Here is a 20,941-nt window from a genome sequence, read left to right as displayed (position 1 = left end):
CTACTCTGATGTATAATAACACTGGACTGAATTATTTTCTCTTGGAAGCTTCGTTTCTATCAAGTTCGACTTTTACTTTGAAGGTGATAACCGGAAGTCTGCCTAGTTACAGTGTGTGGCTCACTACTGACCGGGACACGAGCAGCCTGTTGATTGGACAGTGTTGCCAAACGTAAAATAATTTGCACGATACTTTATTCTACGATGATCAGTGATAAAAAAAAATAATAATAATTAAAAAAAAAAGAATTAAGAATATTTAGTCATTTTATAGCTTAATCTCATTTTTCTTAAACGTAACATGCTGATTTGGAACCAGCTGATTATTCAGTGTACGATAACATGTCAGTAATATATTCCAGAAAAGTGACCCTGATCAGATCAGAGCTCTGACTGTCATCGTTCACTACTTCTTCAACTTTGTTTCTGTATCCTGACAGTAATCCAACCATCTTTTTACTTTTACGTCCTCGGGGTTAGTTGGATTTCTTCTGCAGGAGATAAACCTGTTGAATGTGTGTTTACGCTGCAGGATGCATGTTGTGTGGTGTCGGCCTGTAGGGGGCGCTGCGTGCAGCCACTTGTTAACCTGTGGATGCACCACGACGCAGACTTTCAAAGCGCTCTCAGATCAGATTCTCGGAAATGTTGCCGCTCTGCTGGCTGGATTTAAAATGTTTGATAGTTTCTCTTAAATTATAATATTTCTGAAGGTCGCCTGGTTTGCAGCATCCGAGGAGTCCGTCTGTCCGTCGGTCCGTCGGTCTCCCATCCAGCGGACCTGTGCGGAGCTGTTTCTCGGTTTGATTTGGGAGGAAGTGGTCCGTCGCCCCCGCTGAGCTCAGCTCTCTTTACTTTTTGTTTGTTGCAGCGGAAACTGAAGCGAAGTGTGCGGAGAGCTGCAGCAAAGGAAGAAGCTGCTGCAGAGGAAGAAGCTGCTCCGCGCCGAGCTTCTCTTCTCTCATCTGAAGACTGAGGAGAGTTTATTCTTCAGCGGAGCAGGAGGAGTGAAGCAGTTTGAAGAGGTGAGGCCGCACACGAGGCTGGTATCTTCTTGTTGTCATGTACAAAAAAAATAATCAAAAACAAAAACAAAAAAACAACAACTCCAAACGAACCTCACAGCGGAGTTTGGAGAAAATGACATGTTGTTTTGTTGCACAAATTTTAAATAGAAGCTTTTATTACGGAAATGTTTATATTGTGAAAATCCCTCAGAAGTTACTCATGAAGGTCAGAAAAGACTTTTAACATCGTAAAACCAGTTTGAGTCTGCAGATCAGCAGGTGTTTTATTCCTTGTTGATGAAGGTTTCACAGATAACTCAGAGGCTTCAGACACAGTCGTCCTGCAACCTGTAGAATTGCTGTCTGTAAATATACACACTGCTAAGTTCTTGTAGATTGTTGCGAAAGTGTGAAATAGACACGCTCGTCCACCACAGCCAAACGCTGGGCGACGCCTCGGTGTGACAGTCACACGTTTTCCTGTCTTGGATGAAAATGAACCCAACTGCGTGTTTTCAAGCGTGAGATTTACAGGGAAACAAATCAGCAAAAACACGCGGGTGGCGTCAGCGAGGATTCATGATTGATGCCACCAAGTCCTTCCGTTTAGGACATTTTTATAGAAACTGATTTCGGATCTAGTCTTCAATTCAAGGTGGTGTCTTCAAACTCCAAAAACGAAATGAGATTTTTCATAGTTGACGATTTGATTGTGGATTTTTTGTTGTTGTGGTTGGTTTTGTTTTGTTTTGTTCTTGATCAGCTGATTCACAGTTCTAGGCCTGCAGACTAAGTTGTTTCTTTTTTGCCAACAAACTGACAGGAAAAAGTGTTTTAAATGGATTGTCAGGGATCGACTGACGGTTGCTTTAGTTTTTGTAGATAAAGTTACAAGCAGCTTACAGTGTGTTATGAGATCGAGGGGGAAGGTTAAGTTAAGTTTCACATAAACAATAATAATCACAACACATTGAGAAATCGAAGCTGATAGTGTGTCGTTCATGTTTCCTGTTCTCACTCATTCTGTATCCATAAGACAGGTTTGGATCAAATTTAAGGGGATGACGTCATGGTTGGAAAAAAGCCCCTGAAGGATTTAATGGGAGGGAAAACCCTGTATACAGTAAATACATGTGTGAGTCAGGACAGACGACCACGAGGCGCTAATTCTATTTGTTTAGTTTTTCAGATTTTTTTTTGTGGCTTCCTTCAGTTTGGACCGACCACAAAGGAAATGTGTTGAAGGACAGCAGAGGAACTATCTGCATTATTCCATCTGCATTTTCACCACTGCGGTTTAACCACTCGGCCACTGGGTCGTTCTGCATTTAGATTTATAAGATGACGCTGCACCAGATAGTTCTGTTTGTCTCCATGTTGTTCTGAAAAGCTTCTCTTTTGAAAGCAGAAGGAAGGACTGTTCAGGTTGACCTTTGACCTGCAGGTCAACCTGAACAGGTGAGGCTCTGCTCAGAGTCATAAAAGCGTTCGTCATGACGACCATGAGAATCCCTATTCTTACTCAGATCTCTCTTTCAAAGTCAAATCCTGTCACGCTGAAGAGATGAACCAGGCAGAAAAAAATTATAATGATAATAATTTTAAAAGAAAAGGTCAGTCGAGGACAATGGCAAGAAGACGGTCTCAAGGTTTCACTTGTTCGTTTTGTTCGGGGCAGTTTATCCTTTAATCTATCTATACCTCTATATAAATATATACACACACAGAAACACACACTGAAAAGTGAATTTCTTGCTTTAAAAAAGAAAAAACCCACTTGTTGACAGCAGGAGTGTTGTTAGATTAATGTGTGAAGTGACCGTATTGAACACAGGTTGAAGTGATGACAGACAGTCGGGGATGTTTTCACGGCTTCTGACCTCAAGTTTCTCATTATTTGAAAATTTTACGACCTTCTGCTGCTGAACTCCAGTGAGGACTGAGTGGTTTGTCCCAGAGGATTTTGGGAAAATCCTGACTGCACCACAGGCCTGTCAATCAAACAGACACGCCCCCAAGAACAGGTCTTCTTGAATCTTCTTTTCTAATGAATGAAGGATTATTTTCAGATGGACCTCCAGAAAACTAATAAGAAGGAGTGACTTTAGCTAACAACACCGAGATAACTGATGGACACATTTTATTCACTTTGGATTTGATGAGAGAAGTTGAATGGGAGTCTATGGAGCCGGAGGCTTTTTGGAGCCGACCTCTAGTGGCACTCGCTGGTATTGCAGCTGAAGACACTTCTGGATCACAACCATTTTATAGACCTGAAGCTACGAACTCTTTTATATCCAGTCTGCGGGGACATGGGGTTTCCCAATGATCAGACGGTTGGTGGTTCGATCTGTTGCTGCAGGTCAGCTCTGTTTCCACTGGTGTGTGAGTGTGTTGTGTTGTGAATGTGGTTGAATGGGATGCAAACTGTAAAGTGCTTTGAAACTGCTGTGATCATATGAGTGCAAACCTTTAACCTTTTAAATAAACAACAAGCAAATCACATGCAGCTGCAACAAACCCCTAAACAGTCTTAACGGCACCACTCACAGGATTCATCTGATTAACGTAAAGATACGCAGTCTTTACGGCGAATGCACGTGAAGCATGTGGAATAACGTGACGTGTCCCAGATCTCATTTATCACCTTCATCACCTGTGGAACCAACTGAGTCGCAATAAAACCGCGTCGTCTCTGAACGAGACGCACCAGTGAGATAAAAGCTTTAATTCAGTTACGTTCTGAGAATAAACAAACTCTCGCGCTCCGTCTCTCTCAGTTTCTAATTGCATTAGTCCCCGAGTACTTTCTCATGACAAGGCTTCTGTTGAAGGATTAGCCCACACGCTAACACGCAACTGACGTAAGCACAAGAAACTCAGAGGTTTCAGTTTCTTCTCGTTGTGGATCAGAGAGTTTTTCACATTTCATGTCAGCTTTTGTCTTTTGGTTTTCCAGTTAGAACGCCACGTCAGCCTGAATTCTCCTGTGTGTGTGTGTGTGTGTGTGTGTGTGTGTGTGTGTGTGTGTGTGTGTGTGTGTGTGTGTGTGTGTGTGTGTGTGTGTGTGTGTGTGTGTGTCTGTCTGCCTCTCCACATGTTGCTGTTTGTGGTTTTTGTACAGCAGAAAAAAGTGCCGTCACATTTTCATAATTTCAAATTAGGGGGAACTTCAGCAGGTCAGAAACAGTACAAACATTCTGTCCCCTGTTTGAACTTATATTTGAATAAATATCGAGTGATTGCACCTGTAAATGTACACATCTTACAGTTCCTAACCTCTTGAATCTCTTTTGGAGTTAAAGTTAGAATAAAAACAGACTAGTGATGCATCTCAAGGAGTGAACTGACCACACAGACTGAGTGATATGTTGTGTTCCAGATGAGAGACTTCCTTCAGTACACTAATACTGCTCTTCCATGTCAGGACTCTTACTGTGGAGACAGATTAGTGTTGTTTCAACTCACACTGACAGGAAATGACCTCATCATGTGACCACATCAGCCTCCAAAACATCTGCAGCTTCAATTATTTTACCCAGAAATCAACATGTTTTTGTGTCCTCTGTTTAACACTCAATAAACACTCTGATTCTTCTGTCCAGCAGAAGAGAAGAAACATGTTGTGTTCAGGAACAGCTGCAGCTTCATCACACGCTTTTAATTTGAAAATCCTTTATGGCCCCGCCCCCTGCCTCTACAGAGCCAAGATGGCGACCGTTTAGGGTGAAAGTGTTTCTCACTTCTTCTTTGGAGCGTTCTGAGTGATTCATCCTGGAACTGGTAGTGTTCTGATGGTTCTGTACTGACAGAGAGAACACACTGATGGACTCAGAGTAGAGAGAGTTAGTACACAAGTACAACATCTGGAACACAAGTACAACATCTGGAACACAAGTACAACATCTGGAACACAAGAACAACATCTGGAACACAAGTACAACATCTGGAACACAAGTAGAACATCTGGAACACAAGTACAACATCTGGAACACAAGAACAACATCTGGAACACAAGAACAACATCTGGAACACAAGTGCAACATCTGGAACACTAGTACAACATCTGGAACACTAGTACAACATCTGGAACACAAGTAGAACATCTGGAACACAAGTAGAACATCTGGAACACAAGTAGAACATCTGGAATACAAGCGCAACATCTGGAACACTAGTGCAACATCTGGAACACTAGTGCAACATCTGGAACACTAGCGCAACATCTGGAACACAAGCGCAACATCTGGAACACAAGCGCAACATCTGGAACACAAGCGCAACATCTGGAACACTAGTGCAACATCTGGAACACTAGTGCAACATCTGGAACACAAGCGCAACATCTGGAACACAAGCGCAACATCTGGAACACAAGCACAACATCTGGAACACAAATACAACATCTGGAACACAAGTAGAACATCTGGAACACAAGTAGAACATCTGGAACACAAGTACAACATCTGGAACACAAGTAGAACATCTGGAACACAAGTAGAACATCTGGAACACTAGTACAACATCTGGATCACAGCATTGTGTATTGGGCTGTGAGCGTTTCCAAAATGTTTGTGACCTACGGTCTGTGAACGCCTCCTGAGCAGCACGTTCAGAGTCGAGCATCAGAGCTGCTCGTGTGTTGCGTCCTCTGACTTTGATCTCTAACTTCACCTCCAACAGAGTCGGGAACACTGAAAACTTCCGGCTCGACTGTCTGGCTTGAGCTACGATGCCGGCGTCTGTTGGTCTCGACAGATGTGAAGTAAACTCAACCTCACAGACGGGTGTGATGTGACAGCGGAGGAGGATCTGACGGAGGGTTGACCTTTCAGTCGATGTGCTAACACGTTTGTTCTGGAGTGAATCGTCTCATCAAATATTGATTCTTTTTCGCGCGTGTGTGTGTGTGTGTGTGTGTGTGTGTGTGTGTGTGTGTGTGTGTGCGTGTGCGTGTGTGTGTTCCTTTTAACAGCAAATGTGGTGAATGGTGCACAGATGGTCTCGTTCTCACACATCCTGTCGTCCTTGACACAAGCCTTTTTGAAGCCTCTCAGATATGGTGTCACTCTCACACTCGTCTGAGGAACGAACCTTTCGTTTGGTCTACTGGCCTCGCTTCAAACATCGACGTGGTAGAGTTGCAGTAGAAAACGTGCTGTGGCTCTTTTGGATTTCCCTAAAACCAATAATCATAATCATCTTTGGTGGCTTAGCACCAGCCAAGGAAGCAGTCACTCTGACATTAAAATGGCAAAACAGGTCTGAATGACCCAAAACCTGCCAGCCTCAGCATGTAGGTTTCCAGCTCAGAGGTTGTTGTTTCCTGTTGCGACGGGGATTTTTACAACCGAGAAATAGAAAAGGAAGAGAATGTTGGGCAGCGTTACTCGGCCAATTGTACCAAGCAGCAACCATCAGTGATGTCATCAACCATCAGTGATGTCATCGTTGGTTTGTGAACATTATGAATCCTCCAGTTCAGATTCTGTCCGTCACCATCTTTGTTAGTTCGGAGCGGTTTGGAGCAGGAAGTGACCATATTTGGACGAGCTGGGGGAGGAGCCAGCGGTGGATCTGACCGATCTGATCGGAAACCTGACGATACTACGTCCCGCCCACCGATAGCTGTAACCTGACTGCACCACAGGCCTGTCAATCAAACAGACACGCCCCCAAAAACAGGTCTTCTTGAATCTTCTTTTCTAATGAATGAGGGATTATTTTCAGATGGACCTCCAGAAAACTAATAAGAAGGAGTGACTTTAGCTAACAACACCGAGATAACTGATGGACACATTTTATTCACTTTGGATTTGATGAGAGAAGTTGAATGGGAGTCTATGGAGCCGGAGGCTTTTTGGAGCCGACCTCTAGTGGCACTCGCTGGTATTGCAGCTGAAGACACTTCTGGATCGGAACCATTTTACAGACCTGAAGCTACGAACACTTTTATAAACAGTCTGTGGTTTAAACCAACATTTTGGATCGAGTCAGTCAGCCGACTGGAACGACAGTGATTCAGGGAGATAATATTCGCTGGTGTCTTCACTGAACTGTTTACGTCTTCATCTACTTTCTGGTAAAAAAATTAATTAAAAAACAATAAATAAATTAAAAAAAAAGCTTCTAATGCAGTACTTCTGATCACCAGTGATGATGCAATAATTTGTAAATGTGCATAATTTCCTGCTCTCTCTTGATTGTGGCCGCTACACCAGCTGTGCTCAGATGCTCTCTCTACAAGAAGGTCACTTTTTCTATGGATTTAATGAGATCCGCTCGTCACAAAGCAGAACCTACTGGAGCTGTACAGTGAAGGTTTACTTGCTGATTATGCACTTAAACTTTGCTTTCGAACTCTCCACAGCAGCGGGGTGCATGATGGGATCGTTCCGGCGTCCCAGGCCTCGGTTTATGAGCTCTCCGGTTCTGTCGGACCTCGCGCGGTTCCACGCCAGCTCACCTGCTCTGCAGATCTCCAACACCACCGTGTGGAACAGGTCAGAAAACCCGTCCCTCACCTTTTTACCAGAAAATATTTAAACACAAGTGTTTGCTGGAGAAGATTCAACTGTTTCTACATTTTCCTAATAAGTCCGGCTGAAATGCAGAAGACAGATTAGATGCGTTGCCGGGAGCAACGTGTCCACGTCGGCTCACAGTGTGAATACCAGGCGTTATCAGTTGTCTTCATGTCCGACCCCATAATCCCACAACACAAAGCTCAGATATGATCGTTACCTTCATCCTGCTGTTAGCAGAACCGTGGGCGCCTGCTTCAGGCTTTGACTTACAAATTAATATTCAACCCACTTCGTAGAAAATACAGAAATATAACTTAGGGTCGTTTTCGCCCAGCCCTTCCTCGAGCACTTTTCAATTGTGTCATACGTGAGATTACAGGTAGGTTCAATATATTTCTTGGTATTATCCTCAGTTCCTCGGTGTGTTGGGATTGTTTCGGGTCTGGCAGTCGTAGCTCACACCTTCTCCGAGCCTTTGGCCCGTTTCCGTCTCTCCTTACCACTGAGCAGGATGTTTAGTAGGAAGCTGAGGTGGCAGCCGGGTCACATCCTGTCAACCAGCTAAGCCACATGCAAGGACATCACACACTGAGCCGACCCGCTTCACAATAGGTGCCAGCAGTCAGAGAAATAAATCCTGTCCAGGGGAAGTTTCTTTGATTTTAAAAGTTGAGTTTAAAGTTCCTCAAGTCTGTTTTTTCTGGATGTCAGTCATGTTTTCTTGGTAACGTGAAATGATGAGTTCACTTTTGATTTTTTTTTTTTTTATTATGTGGGAATGATAAAAGACAATCTAGACAAGAAGGAAAAATCATGGAAATTTTGAAAATGGCAATTTCCAAAGTTTAGGAAAGGTAATAAAGTATCTATCTATATCTATCTATCTATCTATCTATCTATCTATCTATCTATCTATCTATCTATCTATCTATCTATCTATTATATATTATCTATCTATCTATCTATCTATCTATCTATCTATCTATCTATTATATATTATCTATCTATCTATCTATCTATCTATCTATCTATCTATCTTTTATCTATCTATCTATCTATCTATCTATCTATCTATCTATCTATCTATTATATATTATCTATCTATCTATCTATCTATCTATCTATCTATCTATCTTTTATCTATCTATCTATCTATCTATCTATCTATCTATCTATCTATCTATCTATCTATCTATCTTTTATCTATCTATCTATCTATCTATCTATCTATTATATATTATCTATCTATCTATCTATCTATCTATCTATCCATCCATCCATCCATCAATAGGAAAATCTAGACAGGTTAAACAATACTTTAAATACTCTGTGTGATTATCGGCAGAAATGGAATCGAATATCCATGATTAGATTTTTTATTCGTTTGAAGTCACCGGAAACAATGAATGTTTGTGTTTTTGCTACCTTAGAATAAGACCTTCATATCTCGACAGGGATATCTACCAATGACGCCATGTTACACCGCCATGTTTCTACTTCTAATAATCCAGAATGAACCAACCAAACACAACCAACGCGAGAGGACTTTCTTCCAGAGATCAGAATCTGGCTCTCAACTGGCTCTTTTAGCAACTTGTCGCCCTTTGACCTGATGTGTGTTTGTGTGTCTTTCAGGGTCCAATCAGCCGTCATCAAGGTGTTCCAGGGCGGAGCTCTTCAGACTAACGAGCTGTTCACACTTAACGAGAGCATCAGGTGACAAAAAAAACTCTTTTTCTCTTCAATATAACCTTTTAGATTCAACACAGAAAAAAAGTCAGAGAAGCAGCAGACATAAAGCGTCAGCTGAAAGACACACGGAGAAGAAGTGTGCTGCAGGAGAAACATGGCGGCTTCCTCCTTCCTCCTGATCTCCTCTGTGTCTTTGCAGATGGCTCCTGAAAACCGAGATGGGCTCCTTCATCACAGAGTACCTCCAGGTATTTTTACTTGCTCTTGTTATTTTATTAAATTGTGAGTTGAGTGACTGAGTTCATGTCAGCGAAAAAGTCCAAAACAGAAACCAGCATCTTTTTATTTTCAATGTGCAGAGGAAACATCAGTTCGTGTTGATGTGGCCACTCGGCTTCCTTTATCTCTTTATCTGTGTGGGACAATTCAATTTTAATCATTAGTCATTAGATGATTGGATGGATTTTTGAGGATAATGTTGGTATCAGTGTAGAAGAATGATAAAGAATATATATGAATTCTAAATAAATAAATCACATAACGGGACGTAGTATCGTCAGGTTTCCAATCAGATCAGTCAGATCCATCGCTGGCTCCTCCCCCAGCTCGTCCAAATATGGTCACTTCCTGCTCCGAACTGCTCCGAATTAGTAAGATGGTGACGGACAGAATCTGAACTGGAGGCTTCATAATGTTCACAAACCAACGATGACATCACTGATGGTTGATGACATCACTGATGGTTGATGACATCACTGATGGTTGGTGACAAACTACGATACCAATTTTTAAAAAAGTGACTTCACCCTTCACTGATGAGATTTCATTCTTATATTTGATCATATTTACTGTATTTTCCTTTATTTTCAATGCCAGATTCAGTCCTCCTAAACATGGATGACACCAGTCTTGTACAAACTTATAGAAATGTTTTCTGAGGTTTTGTTGCTCCAAATTACACCTTAAGTTCTCTAGAGTTTCTCTCTTGGATTTAAGTCCATGTTTTATTGAATGCATTCTGACTTTTTTCTTCTGCAACTTATGTTTTCATTGTATGCTGTGCTCTGTCATTAAGCCCAAGATTACTTACTATAAGCCTGTTCAGAGTCAGCTGTTCCAGGGGCAAGAAGACCAAACAAAAAGAGAGTTGTTAGTGGTTCAAGTCTGGTTGCCCTCGGCAACTGAGAAACCATCGGCACAGTGCCCCGTCATGAGAGAAGAAAGCTCTGAAAGCAAAGATTGATTTCAGCTGGGCTCGTTCTCTGCAAACAGATGTGTGCTGCGTAAATGTGGCGTCTGTCACAGAGACGGTCGTCTCATGTTCAACACGGCAAATAAACAAGAGCTGCTCTTCACCATCTGATTTAAAAAGAAATCCTACGATAGTCAATACACCAAATAACTTACTCACAAGTACTGTGTGTTACCTGGTCACATGATTGATAATATGATTAATCATTTAATATCATACTTTTATGAGGGTATTCACGTGTCTACAGTATTAAAAACATTTCACCAACAGCAAATAAACTACTTATCATCTCGAAGACTGTGGGGGGCGGAGCCTATCACACCTGACATTGGGCTGGAGGTGAAGGTTCATCCTGGACAGGTTGTCAGTCAGGCGCAGAGCAAAAGCAGCAAATCTTTGTCAATGTCGTGATCAGAAATATAAGACTCGATCCATAAAGATGCTGTCTCGTGAAAACATGCAAATTTAAGACAAATTTAATGGTGATCAGAGCTTTGTTGTTTTTTTTGTAAAATGTTGTATTTAATCTGTCTTTCTGTGTTTGCGTTTCAGAACCAGCTGCTGCCCCGAGGTCTGTCTGAAGTCCTGGACCACATGGCTCTCCACAGCGGTGACTCGGGTCAGTGGTTTCTAAAGATGATGAACTTGTGTGGGACATTTTCTGACAACAACAGAGAAGAAAAGAGGAAAAATGTCCTTAACCCACAAATAAGTTAGTTTTTTTTATACAGAATTTAAACTTGCAGAGGGAAATATTTGGTGAAGCAATGCGGCGTATATTTATTGCTATTTTGTATTTTTAGTGTTTGTCAGTCCCTTCAGGATTTCACAACGTTTTTATGTGATTGTTGTTAAAAAAAAATCATTTTGTGGCGGATTTTCAAAAAAATTGTAATGTGAGTTTTAAATGAGTTTTTTGCGTAAGATTGCAGGAATTAGAAAAAAAATGCAAGTTGAGAAAGAAAAATTTGATTTCTTTCAAAGCTCTGCTTAATAAAGGAATAAATCTGTAATCACTACCTGTGATAATAATCATGCTGCACGTCACAGAAATATTATAATATTATAAAATATTTATTGAACTTAGAGAACCGTGGAGATAAAAGGTCCTTAAAGCTCCTAAAAGCTCCTCAAAGCTCCTCAAAGGTCCTAAAAGCTCCTCAAATGTCCTAAAATCTCCTAAAAGCTGCGTATGTTTCCAGAACAGACGGTCTGTGACTGGAATATAGAAACAAGGACTACATCAGCTGTCAAAATAAGAGCTTTAGATGCTGTTTAATTCATGTTCATTCAACACATAGACCTGCTGGATGAAACAAACAAAGAGACGTCTCTGACAACTGGACGTGTGGACAAAACTCATTTAACATCCAGTAATATGGAATCACTTCCTTTGATCACAAACATTTAATCACTTCATTTTAATGTGAAGAACACATTTCACTTCCTGTTTCTCCTCTTGTTCCTGTTCCTCCGGTGAACAGAGTTTTATTTGGTGATGAAAACAGAGACTTACTGGTTGTGAATGAGGAGTTATTGTTGTTCATAAAGAGAGGCTGTGTGGTGCAGTGGTCGGCACCGTCACCTCACAGTAAGAAGGTTCTGGGTTCTGGGCCTTTTCCTGGTCCTGTGGCGGACCAGCGACCCAGCGACCCGTCCAGAGTGTGATCCAGTCAGCTGGGACGGACTCGTATGAACCAGCTGCTGCGTCTCCACAGGTGACGACCAGCTCGTCGTCCTCGCTGACGTCTGGGACCAGTTTTTTACGGAGACCCTTCCGACCCTGCAGGCCATCTTCTACCCCTTCCAGGTAAAACACACACAGCCTGGGTCGAAAGTGTCTCATCATCATCATCATCTTCATCATCATCATCATCATCATCAATAATTAGTTGAATTGTAGTAAACTTTTCGACAGATACTGACATCAGAGGATCGGAGCAACGATGAGGAAGTTTTCCTCCTGAAGCCGTCACATGTTTGTTATTAAGGATATCAGATGTGGTCTTAAAGTTATTTTAGAAACGTTCACAATTGTTCTTAATTGTAGGAATGTTTAATGCTCTCTAAACTTTGATGTTGTATTCGGAAAAATATACCTGTCAATTGAAGAGTTAATATTTATTTTCCTCTTGACATTTTGCATTTGTCAGAATAACATTTTTGTCTACGGTGTTTTGGTATTGTTTTATCTTTTATCATTATCCTCTTTACATCCACTTTTCATCACAAAACAAATCAGGTCGTCATAGTAACCGCTCAGTCGGTGTGCCTTAGTGTGGTTGTAGAGGAGCTGAGGTTAAATTCAAATCCTGAACTCATCCGGGATCATTTGAGTGGAGCGGTCAGCGGATTAACCTGCTGAGCAGACTGAAGTCAGCTGCTGCTGGAGTGTGTATTTATTTCACTGTCTGTGTGTGTACTTGTCATTTTATGTTTACACATTCATTACGGGAACCTTCTGAGGATAAAAAGCAAGTCCCGATAAATCAATACATTTCAGCGTGAAGACTTAAGAGGTAGCGGTTGGTGAAGTTGAGGTTACGCAAGCGGAGGTCATGGCAAGTGTCCAGGAAACCGATCGAAGTTTGTCTGCAGTGATGGAAACATGACTCTGTGTGTGTGTGTGTGTGTGTGTGTGTGTGTGTGTGTGTGTGTGTTTCAGGGTCAGGAGCTGACTGTGAGGCAGATGGCTCTTTTAGTCTTCAGAGACCTGGTTCTGCTGAAGCTGCCCCTGGAGGAGACTCTGGGAACTGCAGCCTCTATCCCCCCATCTGTTACACAAATGCTGCTGGTGTTACAGGTAACCACGCACACACACACACACACACACACACACACACACACACACACACACACACACACACACATATTCCCTGCAATCTTCAAGGATTATTACAGCTTGTTTTCTAAGTTCTATCAGTTTTTAGCCCGTTTTAAATCCCAGCTGACCTCGATGGTCTCCAACATGTGGCTGACATTACATCCCACTTTGTATGCAAAAATAAATAATAATAATAATGTGTTAGTGTGCCTCCACTACAGCTGAGGTATTATCACATATCACAGGGCCGTATGTCCTGACTGTGAGTCCCTGGTTTGGACGCCCGGAGTCATTTATAACATTTATTTCCCATCAGGCACTAAACACATATTTTCAAATTGCTGAGTCATCCAGTTTCTCACAAACATGGGGCTTCATTCACCGACCGCATTTAAGAAGAAATTTCTTCTCAAATCCCCCTTACGCCGATTTTCCGCAGATTCTGGCGTTCACCAATGTTTTCTTATTTGGGATTCTTTTCTTTGTTAAGAACAAAATCTACAAATCAACAGCACACTTACACACATCTGACATGTTGGTGCCAAATTATTGGTATTTGCGTTTTCTTCAACTTATCATTTTCTTGAACTGTTAAATTATGTTGTTGTTTTTTTCTCATATGTAGAATGATAAACCATCTTTCTTCTAATGTTTGCATGTACGGAAATAAAAAATTCTAAGTTGAATTGATATAATATTTGCCGGACATCTAATCTGACTTCATAGCCTGCTTTTATTATCAGAATTATGAAAAATATTACAAAACAGTCAGCAGTGTTTCCACTAGAGATGGGACAAGATTTTTTTTATATTTAAAAAATCATTATATAAAAACTCGATTAGTATTCTTATTATCCTTAAATATATATTTGCCGAGTTGTTTTTTTTTACTTCAGAGTTATAAAGTAGTCTGTGTTTGTCCGTCAGGGGATCCACGAGTCCGGCGTTCCCAGTTCGGAGTATCAGCAACTGGAGCGTCTGGTGGAAATCGTTGTGTCTCCGTATCTCGGCAACGTGCTGCACAACAGAAACGGGATCGTCATAGGTCGGTGTAGTAACTACAAATTAAACTTTAAATAACTTTACTGGTGTTGTTCCACGTCTTAACCGTTCACATTGTTACTTATCATCAACCAGATTCTTGGATTGACTCTACTGGTAATATTTTTTTTGGTTCTCTCCAGTTTCTATTGGAAACACCAACATCTGTCACTGGGATGTTTTTGGCAGCTAAAACAAACATTTCAGAGTTATTACAAAACAACTGTAAAGCCACGCGGCGGCATCAGAGATCAGCTCTGACAGAAATATAAAGTTCTCTGTGACAGACGGACGGACAGACTGAAGAAAGGTTCAGGGTTTTTTTTGTTTTTTTGCAGGTAATGATCTTAAATGTTTGACAAGCGCCCGACTTCCTGAGCAGCTCGTCAGCTTGTTTCAGAGGTCAGAGGTCAGCTCTTTAGGAAAATGCTGTTTAAATCCTCTCGGCGGAGGCGAGCCGCTTAATCTGCTGCTGCATTGAAGTTTCATTCCAGCGAGGTGGTTTATTAAGGTCATAAAACGTAATCTGTTTCTTTCATAATTTCAGTATAAGAACTTCAAAAACTTCAAAATGTCTTAACTTCGTGACTCCTGAACAGTCAGATCACTGCATCGACAGTAGAGTCATCCGACGACAATGAATTTATAAAATGTTATTGAGAATTATTATTATTATTACCATGTCACGTATTAACTCGTTTCCCTCTCCTCCTTTCTGTATTGTTTTTGTAGCTCGGCCTTTTTTTAATACTCAGAAATTATTCCTTTAGATTGTACATTTTCATATTTATTATTCTCGTTAATTGATTATATTCAGAGATCTCTGACGGCGCGTTGAGACCGACGTACAAACTGTACGTGAACAGTGATGAGCAGGGAAACGTCTATCCAGCTAACATATATGCTGTCTAAAGATTTAGGAAAATAAACTTTTATTGAACATAATAAAAGTATAATTTTTAAAACAAGTATTGACATTTATGAAACAAAACAAAAAATCTGTTATGGTTGTATTTAGTTTTCTGAGCGATATCAGCCTCCAGGTCCACTCGGTGTCGTTCCTTCTCCCAGTTCTTCACTCTTAACCGTTCTTTTCCCAGAATTAACTTACATCACGTCACACGTCACTGGTCATTTTACTACGACTCTACTTTGAAAAAATGGGCTTTAACACGATTTTGAGAATTTTTGATTGGAAATAACAGGAAATATGTGAAGTGATTTTTTTTTTGTTGTTGTTGTTGTTGTTGTTGACTGCAATGAAAAAGACTGAATTGATTATGTTTTCTAATAAAAATCCAAATAAATAAAAATTATATATATATATATATATTAATTCTTTAGGCGCTGGAAACTTTTCAGAGCATGTTTGAACTGATTTGAATCAAGGCACAAAACTTTTTGATCTTCACTGGTAGACCTGCACTTGTCTCATGAAAATAGAGTCCTTAGTGTCGCAAACTCTGAGGCAAAAAAAAAAGCTTGGGTGTGTGTGACCTACATGGCACACCTTTTTGAATGACATAATATTTCATACTTGAATTTATAACCGTGATAAAAAAAAAAAAAAAAAGCTGACGTGTCCACTCACTCATCAGTTTTCTGTTTCTGTGTCTCTCCTCGACCAGAGTCCTGTCATCTGAGGTCATCTGTGTCGTTGCTAGGCGACCCGTCCCAGCCCGAAATCACCGTCAGTCAGCACCTCAGCTCGTTGGACTCGTCGTCTCTGTCTCCGCTGGTGGAGCAGGAGGGGGAGATGTACCTGGAGAAGGTCGGCGACGTGCGGCGCCACACGGTGGCCAACGCGCACTCCGACGTCCAGCTCTTATCGGTATCAAACATGATGCATGCTGGGACGGAGAAGGACAGCACGGTAGGAGGGCAAGAGGGATGCATGAGTACCCGGCCGTTCTCCAGCGAACCGGACATGGTGGAGTCGCCGGGCGGCTCGAGAGACAACGGACACGCGAGACGATACAAGATGGAAAATTACAGGATGAGAGACAAAACGACGGGATAGAAATCACAAGGTGGGAAAACAAGGAGACTGCAGGAACAACCTGAATTTTAGAAACTGATAAACTACAGGATAACAGAGAAATAATGATGACACAAAATGAAGTAATTAAAAGGGCACAACTGGAAAAACCATCTCAGGAAAAACAGAAACAGTAGAGTGAAGGATGTAATAATAATTTAGACAGAATCTCTCTGACCTGCCTTCGGGGTTTCACTAATATTACTGCTGAATAAAGATTATTAATGATAGAAGATATTGAGATATACAGTTCTGTATCAGTCAAAGGGTTAGACACCTGTTCATTTCAAGGGTCTTTATTTATTTTTTACTAACTTATACATTGTAGAACAATTCTCAAAAACCAAGAAATAACTGAATTATTATTAAAGGAATTATGCAGAGAGAGAAATGAAGTAATAAAGTATGAACAAAGACAAGTATTGTTTAATTTCACTGATTCCTATTGAAAATAGCTTCATCAGCTTCATGGATGAACCTGGAATGGTTTTGATTTAACAGATGCCACATCAGGTGTGTTGGTTTTGTCCGATTCTACTACTGTAATAATCTCTATTCTGGTAAGTAACACTCAACTATGTGAAGAGAAACAACAGTCCATCATTACTTTACGACCTGAAGACCAGCCAATCCAAAATAAAAAATCAGTGCAGTACAAAACCATCAAACACTACGAAGAAACTGACTCTGAAGTGGAGCTTCAAAAAAGGACGAGCTCGGATGTTTGTCTGCAGAGACGCATACACGCTCAAAAAATAAGTATATCCCATTCAAATTGTTGCTTTTTCTGACGTACTGAAACAAACAAACATTCGATTCGCTTTGAAACAGAACCTTCAGATAAATGTGACGCACCACAAGACATTTTAAACAGCGACCCAACTTTTTGGGACGTTTTTAGTTGATAGTTTATTAACTGTGGAAACAGTTCATTTATGGCTTCCTAACGAGTGAAATGTTATACATTTTTACATGATCTCTATATATTTGTTTTATTGGTTTTGTTTTTCATCTCGAGCAGATGTGGAGAGCTGCAGAGGTAAAAAAAAAAAAGGAAATTAGACGCTGAAAAAATATTTAAAATGAGAAATAACTGAGATTGTTGATGACTTTCAAATAGTCATCAAATCATTAGAAAAGCAAATTGTTTATTGACTTATCTTAAAAAAAGATATCCCTTCTCTCGTCCCGTTACTAAAACTGTGCACAATGTTTAGAGAGCAGACGGTCCATGAACAGATCAACAGTTCGCTTTGTCACCAGACGAAGAAAACAAACGATGTCTCTCATCTCAGCGATGCCACGTCTCCCCTCTGCTGTCAAAACGCAGCAACAAGAAGCCTCGTTACCATGACAACACACTGATTATTGCTAGCTTTATATTTGTCTTTTTATTTATTTTTTATTATAAGTTACAATTAGAGTTAATATTCTATATACTGTAGTGTCGGGATAGTAACTGTTCTCCCCAGAATGCCTAGAGGTTGTTCGGATGTTCATAGTAGGCACCATAAATGACATGAGTTTGACATCAATGTAATTGCCTGTGATTGATGTGTGTTTGTGTGTGGAAGTCAACGGCATGTTCTTGAGCCAAATAAAGAGTCAGTCCTGTAGTTGTGTCTGGAACTCTGGACCGGAGCTAAGAGAGAGTTCGTCTCTCTGCTGCATAATCTGACTCCTCACAATATATTGAAATAAACAACAACTGGCTGCTGTGGTGGCCTCTGCTGGATGAATTTCTCATGTTTCAAACTAAATCTCTGGACATGTTGTCTGGCAACAGATGGAGGAGAGCGTGGAGAGAAGAAGTGTGCAGTCACACAGTCCGACCACCTGAGGGAGACAGTGGACGAGACTTCATCTCTTCATCCAGCTTTTATTTTGGTACTTCCTCTAACTGCTGTGTTTGTGGTTTCTATTGACTGGTTTTTTTAAAAAAAGTTTTTTTCTCTCTGCTGTTCTTTTCTCTCTCTGCTCTCTCCTCACTCCAACTAGTCAACATGGCCGCCCGTCTCTGAGTCCGGTTCTGTTGGACTTTTTCCTCCCTCATGTCCCTCATGTGGGAATCGAGTTACTTCCTGCCGTGAAAGGTCACGACCTCAGTAAAGCTCTCTGAGATAACTTATGATGTAAGTTGGTGCTTTATGAATAAAATGCAGCAACAATATCAGGCAGTTTAAAACAGTCTTAGTGATAGATGTGAAGTTGCCACGGCAACTGTTTCTTGGACCCAATTGAATTGTTCGTGAATTCAAAAAATATTTAGCACTCTGCTGCGTTAGAGCTTTGATTAATAAATGTATTCTTTTATTTTGAAACTGCCGTCTAATATTATTGTTATTTAACTTTTCCGAGTCAGTTGCAGTAATTTGATGAATTTTATTTCGTAGAAAAAAAATTGCGAATAGGGAAGATTTAAAACTAAAGATTTATGGTTTCTGATGCATTGAAAAGAACCACAGGATGCATCATTTGCTGTCAATTTTTATGGCAAGAAATTGTTCAAAATGATCCCCAACTTCGGCCCTGATAGCCTTGTTGGCCTTTTATGCAAAAAACATCTTCCTTTGTACCTTTCTTATCTCCATCTCCATCTTTGTATGTCATCATCTTCCTCTCTGATGGTTTCCATCTGTTTTTCTAAGTTTCTGACTTTCTCCAAACGTTCTTTTACCTCCACTGAGTTTACCTGCATCGTTTTAGCCAGCATGCTGTTAGCATGTTGCTCCGCTGCTGCTGTCTGACTGCTGATGTCCTCCATGCTGTCGTCCACACGTTGTCCCAGTCAATCAACAGCATTCAGTTTCCAATGATGTATTTGTCGGCTCTTCTAAAAACAACATGTTTTTGGGACGTCGTTCAATTCTGTGCTCGTGAACGTGATATCTAACACTTCCATGATGCGTTTACTGTCAGTGAAGCCATCCGGCCTCACCAAACATATTTGTTTGGTTGTAATTCAAAAATGAATCTTCATCCAGACAAAATTTCACACAAATGTCCCATAAAATGAAAATAAAGAAGTGATGACGTTTCATTTCGAAAAGAGACATTTTGAAATATCAGCCTCTTTTTTTTCTCTCTGACCTTTTGCGCGCCAACTTTTATGTTTTTGGGACCTGTATTGATTTGTTAGTGTGTTAGTTAGTAGTTAGTTAGTTAGTTAGTTAGTTAGTTAGTTAGTTAGTTAGTTAGTTAGTAGTGAGTAGTTTAGGCAGAAAATGGTGCATGTGCCAGCTTTCTTGATGTATTGCCTAAATGGCCGTATATGTGTTTGCATCTGAAATGAGCCCAGCATTGAGCCACCAGGTGTTGCAGTCAAATTTAACCAGATTTTGTCCCAGTGATGTAAAAGGACATCAGGAAATGGTTGCTATGGCAACAGCAAACAAATCAGTTGAGGAATTTGTTTGGCAAAAGCTACAATTCAGAGACACTTGTCTGTAGTTGTGTAATTGTTGGTCCTGGAGTTGGAAGTGAGTTTTCATAAAGATGCTGCATGAAAGGAAACCAGATTTGTACCAGTTATTTAATATGACATTAGTAAATGGATGACATCATAGTGGTGAACTATAATTTATCCTTTTCATATGAAATGTGTTAACACTGCAGTAAAATATACAGATAGCTCCTGTGTCTTTTTATTTTTATATCGAGAAACAAAAAGTACAAATAATTCACATATAATTCATCTGTAATTATTAACCCTCAGAGCGAGTTCACAAATTTGTAATATATGGAGCTCATTTTGTTCTTTGTGATTGATGGCAAGCGACCTGGAAAGATGAAGCCAACTTTTCAAACAAGCCTAAGACTGAACACAAAATAAGTTAGAGTGCAGTTAAATGATTCACTTTTTATTGTTGTCACTGGTTGTTCTTCCAAACTAGAAAAGGCAGCACACTGTTTAGAAAACTTTTGGATGTCCATCCCACACGGTTTGTTTTGTAAGGACATTATTTGACTGAAGTTGTTTCTATCTATGCAAAGGTAGCGTCTGCCCCCAGCTCAGTCCGAGAGGAACAAAACAAAATCACGACTCGCTTTTCCTCCAGAAACAAAACCGGACCAGGATGGAGACGATCGTCTTCGCGCTGCTCATCGTCTCAAGTGCACGCTGCCTGTCTGCAAAACATGTCTTCATCTCGATCTCAAAGAGGTGGTCGGGAGCCCAGGATTACTGCAGGCACTACCACACTGACCTGTCACCCGTAAGCAATGAGGTGGAGATGCAGGTGCTCAGAAACTCTCTTAATGGGAGGCAAGGAGGATGGATCGGTCTGCTCCCTGATGGCACTGCAGCTAGATATTGGAACGGTGATCAATGGCAGTTTGCCAATGAAAACATTTTTTTTAATTTCTTCTGCTTGAACCTGATCGTGGTGGAGGAGGAGAAGCCCTGGGAGGAGGCTCTGGAGCACTGCAGGGAGAACCACGCCGACCTCACCAGCCTGCTCTCCGAGTCCGAGACCCTTCTGGCCCTGAAGGAGATCCAGCAGGAGCCGCACGTCACGGAGCGGGTGTGGATCGGCCTGCGCTTCCTGGGTGACATCTGGC

At 40.9% G+C, this 20,941-nt stretch overlaps 1 protein-coding gene across 2 annotated transcripts; it reads left to right on the top strand.

Annotated features, from left to right (window-relative positions):
- Nucleotides 1–649: 649 nt before the first annotated feature.
- prr5l (proline rich 5 like) lies at nt 650–16,780 on the top strand. 2 transcript variants are annotated; one of them, XM_069163495.1, is made up of 9 exons: nt 650–1,025; nt 7,381–7,510; nt 9,170–9,250; nt 9,426–9,474; nt 11,031–11,097; nt 12,197–12,288; nt 13,144–13,281; nt 14,230–14,347; nt 15,972–16,780. In XM_069163495.1, the coding sequence occupies exons 2-9, from the start codon at nt 7,389–7,391 to the stop codon at nt 16,361–16,363; spliced, it is 1,059 nt and encodes a 352-aa protein (XP_069019596.1). In that variant the 5' UTR covers nt 650–1,025; nt 7,381–7,388; the 3' UTR covers nt 16,364–16,780. The 2 variants fall into 2 exon arrangements, with proteins under 2 accessions (XP_069019596.1, XP_069019594.1); XM_069163493.1 differs by having other exon boundaries at nt 651–1,025; nt 7,378–7,510.
- Nucleotides 16,781–20,941: the final 4,161 nt, after the last annotated feature.

This window comes from Embiotoca jacksoni, unplaced genomic scaffold, assembly GCF_022577435.1.
Source record: "Embiotoca jacksoni isolate LCO1_2020_lvr unplaced genomic scaffold, fEmbJac1.0.p SCAF_3, whole genome shotgun sequence".
In the NCBI taxonomy this organism is placed as follows: domain Eukaryota; kingdom Metazoa; phylum Chordata; class Actinopteri; family Embiotocidae; genus Embiotoca; species Embiotoca jacksoni.
This window is presented reverse-complemented; position numbering and strand designations above follow the sequence as displayed.

Excerpts from the sequence above, each read along its gene's own strand:
- prr5l (XM_069163495.1), top strand. The coding sequence starts at position 7,389 with ATGATGGGATCGTTCCGGCGTCCCAGGCCTCGGTTTATGAGCTCTCCG. Across the intron at positions 9,475-11,030 it reads TCATCACAGAGTACCTCCAG|AACCAGCTGCTGCCCCGAGG; the intron begins GTATTTTTACTT and ends TTTGCGTTTCAG. Across the intron at positions 12,289-13,143 it reads CCATCTTCTACCCCTTCCAG|GGTCAGGAGCTGACTGTGAG; the intron begins GTAAAACACACA and ends TGTGTGTTTCAG.